The sequence below is a fragment of the Manis pentadactyla genome, chromosome 2 (genome assembly GCF_030020395.1).
Source record: "Manis pentadactyla isolate mManPen7 chromosome 2, mManPen7.hap1, whole genome shotgun sequence".
In the NCBI taxonomy this organism is placed as follows: domain Eukaryota; kingdom Metazoa; phylum Chordata; class Mammalia; order Pholidota; family Manidae; genus Manis; species Manis pentadactyla.
The window spans coordinates 66,359,787-66,372,794 of NC_080020.1; the positions used below are offsets into that span (position 1 = coordinate 66,359,787).

At 41.6% G+C, this 13,008-nt stretch overlaps 1 protein-coding gene across 1 annotated transcript in view; it reads right to left on the reverse strand.

The window, feature by feature from the left end:
- The window catches only part of FAM81B (family with sequence similarity 81 member B), a 54,411-nt gene that overhangs the window by 24,251 nt on the left and 17,152 nt on the right, over window positions 1-13,008 (reverse strand). The window contains exon 3 of the mRNA XM_057497504.1: window positions 12,172-12,236. Coding sequence (XP_057353487.1) covers window positions 12,172-12,236 — 65 coding nt within the window. The remainder of the gene's footprint in view (window positions 1-12,171; window positions 12,237-13,008) is intronic.

Below are 13,008 nucleotides of genomic sequence, written 5' to 3' on the forward strand. Positions count from 1 at the left end.
TTTTCTGACCTAGTTTCTGAAGTCATATACACTCAGTTGTGCTTTTGTGCTTTTCCTTAAGCAACTCACTAAATTCAGCCTCCACTCAAAGGAAGGGGAATTGGGCTCCAGTTCTTGAGTAATGCAGTATCAAAGAATTTGTGGTCATTTAAAACCACCTCACTGTCACAGTTATCTAACTGGCTTCTGTCTCCAGTGGCGCCTTCCCTTGAACCCTCTCCTCATGCTGCCATCAGAATAATTTGTTGGAAACCAAGTCTGGACTTGCTCTGAGGTGGGTATCTAGGTGTGAGTGGGGGTTTCTGTGGGGCTCAGAGGACAGACTTTAGTCCTATGGAAAGTATTGCCATTCCCCTTGCTTGAGGGCCTGGGTCTTTCCGGAGCCCTCAGGGGAGGCTCCTTCGACCACAGCGCTCCTCTGCTCATCTCTGGTTGGTCTTCAGGAGACTCACTTAGCTTCAGCCTCCCAGGAAAATTTAAGCTCTCAGTAAGCAAGAGAGTTAAGATCTAGAGTGAACAAGTCAACTAAAGAAAATCTGCCCCAGAGGATCGTGACAGACCATGTGAGACATAACACACCAAGAAAGGAAATGAGCTACATAGTTCCTCAGGAGCATAAGTACGCTGTGGCCACTGTGGTCCCCATCGAAATGCTGAACTAGCCTTGACTACTGGCTTCCCATCCTCCTTCCCTCCTACAATCTTGAAGACTTAGAAAGAAAAAGAGAGAACTGAAAAACTCCTGGGAAGTGGGGGCTGTTTTAAACTGGTGAATGTGTGGGGTGGTGTAGTGGGTGCTGTGTAGGTACCACCTGACTCCCCAACTGTTTTCCCCAACTGCTGGGAGCGCCTCTGGTCAGCAGATCCCTGCTGCTGGCATTGTCTGAGAACTGCCTTAGTGAAGAGAGTCACCTTGCCCGGGTCATGCCCACTTCCTGAGGCAGCTCGAATTCAGTGATTGGTCAGTGTGTGGGTGTAAAGGCCTGGCACATTTGCTCCATCTTGGAACAACTTTCAAGGAGCATCTCAGCTTCAGAGCTCCCTGTGGGGTAAGCTAAAATCTTTGTGGATTTTGCATCATCACAATAATTTTCTTTTTCCCAATTCTTTTTCCTTCCCTTCCACAGGTGGTGATCCCAGAGCACTCCATAAAAGCCTTCTGCTCACCAGTCTGTGTCTTAGACTTGTTCCCAGGCAAACCAACCTCAAGTGTCTCAGCATGGCTGTGGGAGGGTAAAATGGGGAAGAGGAGCCTTGTACTCTGCTTTTGCTTCTTCATCTCCACTGCCTTGGGACACTGCTCCATTCACGTGAAATTTCAGACACTAGTTTGAGTGTCCTCAACAGGAAGGTCAGGCAAGGCGGAAGACCTGTGTTAGTAGGAAGCTGAGTAACAAGAACAGAATCTTAGAGAACAACTGACCTTGGGCAGTTGTATCTATACTGTCCTATCTCCTCAAGCTCCCGGGTGGGAAAGCAACTGCTCTCCTAATGTTAGTTCTTCCTGAGGAACCAAAGGAGAAAGCCTGACAGAACAAGTTATTTTGTAAGATGGGGAGTATGCCTGGGCCTCATCCATACCCCACCTCATGAGTTTATTGGAGGTGACAAGACATTGGAAAGCAGGATGTGGCTAAAATCCCAAGGGGAAAATGAACTTGCAAGCCAAAACAACAGGACATTTGAGGAGCAGTCTTTTTGAAAACCAACTAGCCAATAATCTACTGGATTACAGATTCCTAACCTAAGAAAAACATAGACAGATCTGTAACAAGAAAAATTTTAAAGGCTAATAAACAAATTGAAAGATAAGGGAAGATATTAGCAAAATGAAAACAAAAAACTGGAAAACATAAAAATTATACATAGAAATATTAGGCATGAAAAATATAATAGTTGAAATAAAAATAAAAGATGGCATATATATATGACAGAAGAAATAGCTAAAGAATGAACTAGTGATTTGGAATATCAAAGTGAGGAAATTTACCAGACAGAAGAAGGAACAAACAACTTGGAGATGTCAAGGTCAGAATTTGACATTTGCATGTGTCTGACTCCAAAATCAAATGTGAACTCCCATGTATTTCTATCATTCCAAGAGAGAACAAACAGAAGCAGGGGACATACTTTGATTAATGCTGCTCATGTGACCTAATAGAGGGACAGCAGAAATGACACATAGAAGTATCCCCAGGCCCCATATCCACTCTTTCCTTAGTCCTTTCTTCCTCTCTTTGTCCTGGCCACCATTGTGTCCTCTACTTTTGCATCTGAACAAAGAGCGCATCCTCCATATAGCAGCTAGAGTAGTCTTTCTAAAAGTGTGATAACTCTTGCCCACTTAAGGCTCTCTGATGGCTTGCCCATTTCTGAGAATGAAATTCTCATTCTCCTTTCCCACCTCATCTCATCCCATTCTCCCCTCCCTTCCCTCTATTCAGCGTCATGGATGTCTTCTTTCTGTCCCTCAAACATACCAAGCTATTTCTTAGCTCTGAGCCTTGGCACTTGCTGTTTCTTTTTCTCAGAATGCTTTTCCCTGCAGTCACTTCATAGCTGCCTCCTTATCATTGTTTAGGTCTCAGCTACAATATCCCCTCCTCAGACAAGCCTCCCCGTCAGTCGCTTTTTATCATAATACCCCATTTCATTTTCTTCAAGACATTTGTCATCACCTAAACTTACTTACTTGTGTTTGTTCATATTTTGCCCTCCATCATAGAATGAAAGCTCCTGTGTGCAGTTGCTTTATCTAACTGGTTCTCCACAGTGTCCCCAAAACTGAGAAGAGTGCCTGGTACATAGTAAATGATCAATAAATGTTGACTGACTGACTTCTCTAGCTGGACTGTTTGCACCCTTAAGGATCAGTTAGAAAACTGGAGGAAAAATGGTTCCATAAAGCTGTAAGTAGGTAGAGCCTTAAGGTTTTCAGTTTCCTCTCTTGAGCAGTATAAAATAGCCTCAGCCTGGGTGAGATTCCTCTTTCCTAACACCTGCCCACCTAGGGACCAAGAAGGCTTTGCTAAGGGTCTTATGAGATTCCATCTACTACTCATTTGGCTCAAAAATGTTCTTCCAGAAAATTACCAGTTGGAACCTCATGTATATAAAATGCATTCCTCTAAAAACCCTGACATACTGGCAGTGCTCCCCCTGGGTTAGATGTATGGGTCACAGAAACTAAGAGAGTGTCAGGCCCTGCTCATGGTGACAGCCTAGTGGTGGACTGTGGGTTTGCTTGCTCTTTCCCTTGGGCTAGTGCATCTTTCTGGCCTCGGGACAGTCTACAGCTTGGATGTGCCTGTGAAAGGGTATGTGATCTCCAGTCTTCAGTGTACATATAGACACTTGTAAACTGTGCTGCATTCCTCTCAGAATGTGTTTTCTCTTAGGTGTCCCCAGTGTGGCAGACACTGTTGGTTACCTTCTTCAGAGCCAGCCCCCTCCTGCCTGGTCTTGTTCATCCTCCTGTCCTCCATGTTCTTCAAGGAGGGCAAGCTAGTCATGTGGTCCCATTCTTCTAGGTTGAGATGCAACTGAATTATGTAGGAGCATGTGAAACAGTTCTGTCCAGTGAGGTGGAAGGGGAAAGATGTGGGGCTTCTGGGTAGGTTCTGGCCGTCCAGAAGAGATACATGAGAAGAAACTCCCGTCTTTGCCAGATGCCAATCATGTCTGTGTGTGATGCCTGGGACCCCTGACGCTGTCCTGGGATCACAATGGAGAAGAGGACGGCAGGAAGGAAAGATAGAAAACACCTGGGTGCTTGATGATGATGCTAAAGACTCTACATTAACCAAATCTAGATTTTTTCAAAACGTAAACTAATCAATGTCCTTACATTTATGCCTTTTTGGTTCAAATTTTTGTGACGTGCAGCTGAAAGCGCTGTACCTCTAACAATTATAATGTCAGTTAAATAAAAATGTATCAGTAAATATAATGTCTGCTCTATCCATGCCCACTATATAATGGTCTGTCCCTTAAGGAACTTAATCTAATTTAGTGTTTCTCATAAAGAAACTTAAATTATTTTCATAGGGAAGATAGGGAGTTCTTACAGTACAGATTCCTTCACTCCACTGTGGACCTTGTAAATCAAAGTCTTCAGGGTTGCAGGGGACAGAGCAAGAATATTTTGAATAAGCACTTAGGTGATTCTCATGTATTCTAAAGACTGAACACCACTGATTTAGTTACCACTGTTCATGCGAATCAGTGAATAATATAAAGCAGGATATACAATGAAGTGCTGAAGTCCGAGATATGGAATGTGAGCTCTCAAGTTCTGTGGATATTCAGAAGCAACTTGGCAAGTTGGAAGGCAATAGACAGGATAGATTACAGGTTCCACCACTTGCTACACAAGTGTTTCAGTTAGTTCTTTAAGCAGGGCTAACAGGGTCTACTTCACTGCATCATCATAAATTCTCAGATAAGTTGTAAGAAACGTTTTATAGGGCCATGAAACAAATGCTGGACAGCCAGCCGCACAGCAGTCTGGGTTACGAGGGGCCCATGTGCACCTACTCTTCAGGTGTGCTCTTGACTGGAGTCAAGACTGTACTCAGAGCACAAGGAATCAGACCTAGGCCAACAGGGGGGTCAGTGGAACAGTGCTGGCACCTCAGATGCCACTCTGTGGTTCTGCCTGTCAGGATCGGCCTCAACGTTGCTCTTCGGCACACTGAAGGAAGTCTAAGGAGGGTAGTATCTGGTGTGATGCAGATGTATTTGCCTGCAACCATGGGGACGATAAGTGGCATAGAAATGCTGGACTGTATAGTTTCCTTTCGTTTTTAAATTTTATTTTTAGAAGTTACATTTAAGTAGAGAGCATTCCTTTTTGAAATTTCTTTTCATGCTAAGATTTACTATTGATTGGAATATTATTTATTAATGATGCTTAATGAGGTACCAAGTGAAGCTCTGTGTGTTTCTATGCATGATTCCTACAAGATAAACAGCTTATGTTTTTTTTCTATTCCATTACCATAAGAAAAGAGAACATTGTTTTCCTACTAACCTTTCTAAATCAACAACTAGAAAAAACACACATGTGAGCATTCTTAGTCTTCTAAGAGAGATTCCTCATGATACCATTGTTCAAATCATCGATCATCCCAAAGGTTAAAAACTAGTAGTAACAAGATGTGGCCACTCTGATTCTCTCAGTAAACAAATAAAAATATAAAACAACTGCTCTATTAGTATGGTATGTCAATGGGACTTATATATAAATTTAACTATGAAAGGGAAGAAATAACTGAATATTCCAGACTAGTCCAGATGGAGTTACTAACCACAGGAGGAAGAATTCCTAGGGGGCCTTTTCAGAGAGGTATTTGGGTTTTACATAAATCATCGCTTATGTAGCTGACAACAGCATCTGAACAGATTTTCCACAAACTGAGTTCTGTTTCTCTGCAATTCGGTGTGACTTGCACCAGCTGTGCTGTTCGTCACTGGCAGATGCGTTGGTACATAGAACCTCTCACTTCTCTGCCTGTTCTGTTCTTGTGAGTAGAGCACTAAATTTACTTAGGAGATTCTGATAATCATTTTGGCAACCAGTAATACAACTCAACATTTTGAAAATTTAAACCCTTCTCTGGAACATGAAAGAGTGTAACTGGAGAAGATTTTAATTTATGACTAGTTATATTCTCAGTGCTAGAGCCTGCAAAATATGTGTGTGTGTGTGTGTGTGTATAAGTGAAATTTTTTAGAACATTTGGTGCCTCACAGAAATAATCTGTGAGTTTGTGTGCAGAGTGATGTAATTGAAAATATATTTTCTATAGTTTCTTCATTGCTTGTTTCTAAGCACCCTGGCAGATGGATTTTGGTGGCTACAGAAGTCTCCACTGCTGACTTTTACATAGGGCTGGATGTTCTAGGCAGGTGAGGGAGGCAACCCAGGTTTCGGTGGGCACAGTCCAGAAGAAGCGGACCAAGGTCACTGGGGTTGGGCCTGCACAGGGTCTGTGTGGAGGAGCCTGGAAAGGAGAGGACCCCAAGCAGGGACATGGCCAACTAAAGGCTGGAGAAAGACTGGTTGTGGATCTTGTCCAGTGAAAAGTTACAGACTACACGAGGCAAACTACTCACGTTCAGTAAAATTCTCAGTCAAATTCCAGAATTAGTGATGCATCTGCTGTGATGGGCTTTCTTGTGGAGGCAATCAGGTTGGCAAATTCCAGAGTCTTTTGTGAATGAGGGCATGGTGGATGTCAGGTAAACCATGTAAACTGCAGCAGCAAATTGTTTTGATAATATTTGGAGTTCTTACAGCTTTTTGTAATGCTTTTGAGACACTCCCATATTACCTTGCTATTTTGGTTGTGTGTGTTACATGAGTCTCCAGGAGAAAGAACAGTGTAGTTGAAGTCAAAGACCAGGGTTCAAGTTCTGCCTTGGCCACTTAGTACCTTTACCCTCTCTTCGGTTGTGCAAAGAGAGCTCCTTGTCTTTCCTGTGGAGATCACGACTCCTGCCCTACCCAGCTGGCTGAAGGATATTAATTTACATAATGTTGCTGAAGTGCTTTGTATGTCTCCAAGAGTCATATTCATGTTCTTATTATAATTATTAGTAGTTATTAGATGGTGCTATGGGCTGAATTGTGTCCCCATAAAAAGATACGTTGATGTCTAACCGCTAGTACCTCAGAATGTGCACTTACTTGGAAGTAGGTCATTACAGATGTAATTAGTTAAGATGAGGCCATACTAGGGTGAGGTGGGCCCCTGATCTGGTATGACTGATGTCCTTATATGAAGATGGCCTTGTGAAGACAGAGACACAAAGATTAGCTGTGATGACAGAGGCAGAGACTGGGGTGGTGCATCTGGAAGCCAGGGAGCACAGGGCCTGCTGGCTGCCTCCTGAAGCTGGGAGAGGAGAGTGAGAAAGACTCCCTCCAAGCCCCCGGAAGGAACCAGGCCCTCCAGCCCCTTGATTTCAGACTTGGGATCTCCGGTATTGTGAGACAATGAACATCGGCTGCTTGAAGCCACTCAGGTTGTGGTGCCGTGTTATGGCAGCCGTAGGGAACTAATACAAGGGCTAGATTATTTGAGGGCAGTTCCTGGCTCAGGAGAAATGTAGGGAATTTGCTAGTACACTGCTTATTTCTGTGTTAACACTTGAAGTCATCATATCACTTTCATAACATTATTTCACTTCATCCCCATGACTGCCCCTGACGTAAGAAAGTTTTTCTCGATTTAGTTGGAAATTGAGGCTTGTAGATTATTAGGAACTCAGCTGGAAACAACTTAACCTGGCTCTTTGACTCTTCCTTGTATCACAGCAGCTTTGTTTAGACCAACTAGTAGCTCCTACTGTCATATTTATTTTTCTCAGAGAGATAAGATATGTTTATTTTATTCCTCTGCTTTTATATATATATATGTATATGTGTATATATACATATACATATATATATATATATATATATATATATATATATATATAAAATACATAACTTACTCCCCACATCCTATGCTTTTCACCCCAGGTGCCCCGGTTTGGCTCACTGCTCTCTCCGTCTTTGAGATGGGCGTCTTTCGGAACTGAGAAGGGGCTCCGCCCGACCTCAGCACAGTTCTGCCACTTGAGCAGGAGCTTGTAGGTGTGGTGAGAATCCAGAGAGCCTCCCGGGGCAGGAGGGACATGCCTGATGGGGCAGCTCCAGCGTGGCTAATGCCTGGTCCCTGTAGCTGTGTCTGCCCACAGCCAGCCTTGTCCACCACAGGCCAGGGGCAGTGAGAAAATGCTAGAGGGAAGAATAAAGCACAGCACTGTGTCTGATGGCAGGGGTGCCCAGGTACAGCTAAGATGCTGTGAGTCCAAAATGCCTACAACCCACAAAGGCGCACCTGTGGAGGAAGCAGAAATCTGTGGTGGCCTCACATCTTCCCTGCTCCAGGGAGGGCTGGAGGTGATGAGGTCCCAGGGTGCCTGTGTGTGTGTGTGTGTGTGTGTGTGTGTGTGTGTGTGTGTGTGTGTGTGTGTGTGTGTGTGTGAAGAGGATAGCTGGCAGGGATAGAAGAGTGGTTCTGATAGGCTTTGGTGAATCATAGACATAGATTTCTGGGTTAGAATCTTGGTTCTGTGACAGCACTGTGTTCCTTGGGCAAATATTTGACTCCTGTGAATCCCGGTGTCTTCATCTTTAAAATAATGACACTGTCCACCTCTTGGGGTTATTGGGAGGATCAAATGAGAAGGTTAACACAGAGTAAGAGCTGGGAGTTCCAACAGTGAGTAAAGGCAGTGGGTCCAGGGCACTATGCACGGGGGGGAGAGAGTCCACCAAGTAATAAAAACTTGCCAACAACCAAGAGTGTCCCAAGTTTCCCTTTCTTCATAAGCTACACAGATTATTTTGAGCTTTCCCACCTGGGAGCTAATTGCCCTCAAAGACGGGTGTGATATTGTAAAATACAACTCAGAAGATCTCTAACCTAACATGACACCCCATAGCTCAACCAACAGTGTTTATTCTCCCTTTTCTCATGGACTGTCATGTGAAATACGTCATCTTCATGTAGCAACAGAGGCAGTGAATCACAGTATAGTAACTGTCTGCCTTAGCACTAGGAAAAAACCTTGAAAATGAATATGTTCTAGACCCTGAATGCCATATTCTACTCACAAAGAGAAATCATTAACCATTTATTATTTTGTTCATTTGACATACTGAAAGCCTTATGTATCCAAATTTTAAATACCATTGTTTGACTGTCAGCCAGACTCTATCTTCCCAAAATGTACTCCTGAGAGAATTCCAGAGAGATGTATTGGCTATCGCCCAGCCCAGACACTTCCTCAGTATGATTTCATTTCCCTAGCTCAGATAGCAGAACACTTCAGGCTTACACTTCCCTCCTGTTTAGTCCAGCCATCTTCACTCTCTTGCTGTTTCTGCAACACCACAGGAATTTTCCTGCTTTAGAAACTTTGCTCTGTCCCCATATGTCCACAAGGCCAATTCCTTCATCTCCTTGTTTTTGCTCAGCTGCCAGCTTCTCAATGAAGCCTGCCTTCATCAGGCTATCTAAAATCGCCTGTCTCTTCCTCCTGCTAGAACAGAAGCTCCATAGTGCCTGGCATGTAGTAGATGCACAATAAATATTTGTTAAGTGAATAAGCAGTAACAACCAGTTTTTGAAGACCAAATAATCTTAGGGATGGAAGATACCTTAGAACTATTTGATTCAGTGGTGAGAAACTCTTTCTTTTAAAGAGGGTCAACTGAAGAAAAATAAAAAGATTTATAGGCATAATTTGTTCAAAATTAAATCCCATCCTGGGAATAATGTGTGTTAAACCTTAGCCACTTCATTACATAAAAGAATATTTATGAAAAATTGGGGGCAGAGTTCAGAAGGAGAAAGAGGCTGCTTTTTAATCTGCATCCTGGCAGTGAAATCTGGACCTTATCTTGGATGCAGACAGCCCTTGGGACTCTGGCTGCTCATCACCTATCCCTTCAAACCTCACCCTATTTTAGAGAGGAGGCAGATTGTCCAGAGAAGAAAAGATGCTGCCTTTCTCAAGCCCACAAAGCTGACTTGAGGCAAATTCAAGAGTAGCCTGAGGTGCTTGGCCTCCATGCAGTGCTCCTCCCAGCAGCAGAAGAAAAAGAGCTTTGTGCCTTTCTGCTCAGTGAGGCTTACATGAGCATCACATGCACTTCATGAAATCTCTGGATGTCTATTTATTGTGAATCGATGAACACATGTGCAAATCGGATTTATTTTCTGCCATTAATATAATATTACCATAATTGTCCTATAAATGATTGCAAGCATTCCGCCTCCCCCTGTCCCATGGATTATTAATATGACCTAACAACAAGTACTCATACTGTGTGGGTGGCCTTCCAACTGCCTGAGGCTGAGAAGGGCCTGTGAACACTCAGTCTGCCTCTCTTTTTAATGTGCATATCTCTAGCCAACCCTTTTTCATACGATATGTATTACCTCTTCTGTTGCTAGATTTTTACTTTTTTCAGTTGTTATTATTTTAGTATTATTAGTTATTTTTAGTATTATTAGTTATATTTAGTTATATTTAGTATTTTAGTATTACCCATAAATATATACCCATATAGATTTATAAGGCAGAACCTCTGAGAATATATAATATATATGTTTAGGCAGTTGAATGAGTCAATAATGACTTCTACTTTCAATATATTTGTTGCTGCTCGGTGAGTACTATGACTTGAAAAATGAAGTTATTTAAAATTTTGGGTTATATTTTTTTATTGGACTCAACATGTTAATTCAAAATATGTGCACTGTGATTGAAATGCTTGAATGTCATTCTGCTTTTCCGGTTAATGAGCTACCCAGAAGCCTACTACTACTCTAAGCAGAGCCCTAGATACGGTTGTTCTACCAATACTCTCCATTAAGTCTGTCAGATACAGTTCCTCAGGAATCAGTATTCAATAACTGTGATAGGCCAAGGTAAGGGCATCAAAAAGCATGAGGCTACAGAGTCCCTGCCTTCAGGGAGTTTGCAGCATGCTCTGCAAGATTCGAGGGAAGAGACCAAAAGAAAACTAACCATCCTAAGGGGTGCATAGAAAGTTCTGGATGTATGGCTTACACAGGAAGAGAAGGATGTGTAGTAGATCAAGCTAGAAATGAATGTTAGGGCCAGATTATCTTCATCACGCTTATGTTTTGGATTGTTGTTTTCTGGAATCCAAGTTTCTCTGGAATCCAAGAAATGTTAAAAATTTCCTTGGATTTCTTTTTAAGTCTGTTGCCATTTTTCAGGAATTTGTTCTTTCATCTCCTGAGATGAAAGTCACCAGCCTGGGCTAATGAAATCCCCTTGGCTTCATATTGGAATTCGACAAATCAGAAGAATGACCTCTACTTTCCATTTGTCATGTGGAGAGTCAGGCATGGACAAATCTCCCTCTTCTCCTTGGGTGGCAAAATTATCTATTATATCCATTTGTACTTACTTTTGTGCATACCAAATCATTGTCTTTAACTCATAAAAGTGTCATCTATTCAAATGTTGTAATTTTAAACATTAAAAAAATCCTTTCCCCTTGTTTGGCTCCATTTTCTCTAAATTACAGCCTCATCACATAAATAAACACAAGTTATTGGCAGCATGAAAAGAAACACTATGGTTGAACTCTTGGCAATGTTAAATTCAGTTAACTCTGGAACAGGGAATTTTAAATTGTGAACACAGTGATAAATATCAGTGCATTTAAAAATTTTATCATCTTCATTGTTAAAGGTAATTCAAAAAAAGAAAACTCAATATTTAGATTTTTTTTCTTAACATTGACTCATTTAGTTTGGTCACTTTTCTTCTGTGGTCATGAGGTATATTTTAGGATCAGAATTAGTTTAAAGCTGCAGTGGGTCCTAGAGAGCTTCTAATCCAGCCTCTCCATTTAGCAAGGGAAAGAACCAAAGCCAAGAGATACTCTAGGACCGACTGGAGAGGTCAGACAGAAACGGCGGAAAGCCTGATACTAAATCCCAAGTGCCCTGAAAACATTAATGAGTGCGTGAGACCAAAATCCTCCTTGGACATACAGGAGAGAGAACAACTCAAATTAATATGAATTGCTTCTGCGATCCTGCCTTTACAAATGGAATTCTAGGACCTTTTGAACACTGCATCAACGGGCCATGTATCTGTATTATGTTATATTTCCAAGTCCCCAGAGTTGTCCCTGTTCTGTAGACCTTCGCTGGATGAGCCCCAGGAGTGGCACTGGAAACAGCAGAAACAAAATTTTCTGATGAATAACTTATTTCAAATTTTCCTGAGTATCATGAAATGTTAGCAGATTTATTTATTCTGAAAGTCATAGTTAACTATATCAGATCTTGTCATATGCCACTCATTGCCTATGTATTCTTTTATTCATAAATCTATAAGAATCTATAGAAGTTTTTTTTTTTTAAAGGAGGCAGTAAAATTGGTTTGCGCTGTCATTCAGAAAGGAATAGCATAGAGAGGTTTGTCTTTCTGAGACGGTTTAATGAGGTCTCTTCTGAAAGCAGACAACTAGTTTAGATGAACTCAGAGATCTCATTTGGACACTTTAATCTCTAACTATATCATTAAATAGAGTATGCAGTTAAAACTAGTTGTGATTTACAGACTTACTTGTCAACATATTCGACTAGATCTGTAGAATTCTTGGTTGTCATGTCGGCTGAAGATAATCTTACCTAAAACAAAGGTCATGGGTTTAAAATGTATCATTAGCTACTTTACAGGGAAATCTTATCCATCTCATCCTTATATAAATGTTATAATTTTAAATAGAATCAATCCTATAGATCATAGACCATCAACCCAGTTACTTTTATCTTGCATGTGCCCTATTTGTATTACTACAAAGGAAAACCAAAATCAAGTTCTGGAAAGATACCAGGGAACTGCATTTCATAAATTTGGTATCACAGGAAAACTTTCTGGAAAAGTCAAAGCCATAGATTATTCTTAAACAATTTTTTTTCTTTTCTCTTTTTATTAAGATATCATTGATATACACTCTTATGAAGGTTTCACAAAAAAAACAATGTGATTATTACATTCACCATTATGGAGTCTGCCCCCATACCCCATTGCAGTCACTGTCCATCAGTGTAGTAAGATGCCACAGAGTCCCTATTTGTCTTCTCTGAGCTACACTGTCTTCCCCGTAACCCCCCCCACACCATGTGTACCAATCATGATATCCCACAATCCCCTTCTCCTTCCCTCTCCACTCACCCTCCCCCACCCCTCCCCTTTGGTAACCACTAGTCCCTTCTTGGAGTCTGTGAGTCTGCTGCTATTTTGTTCCTTCAGTTTTGCTTCGTTGTTATACTATACAATGAGGGAAATCATTTGGTATTTGTCTTTCTCTGCCTGACTTATTTCACTGAGCATAATACCCTCTAGCTCCATCCATATTGTTGCAAATGGTAGGATTTGTTTCTTTCTTATGGCTGAATA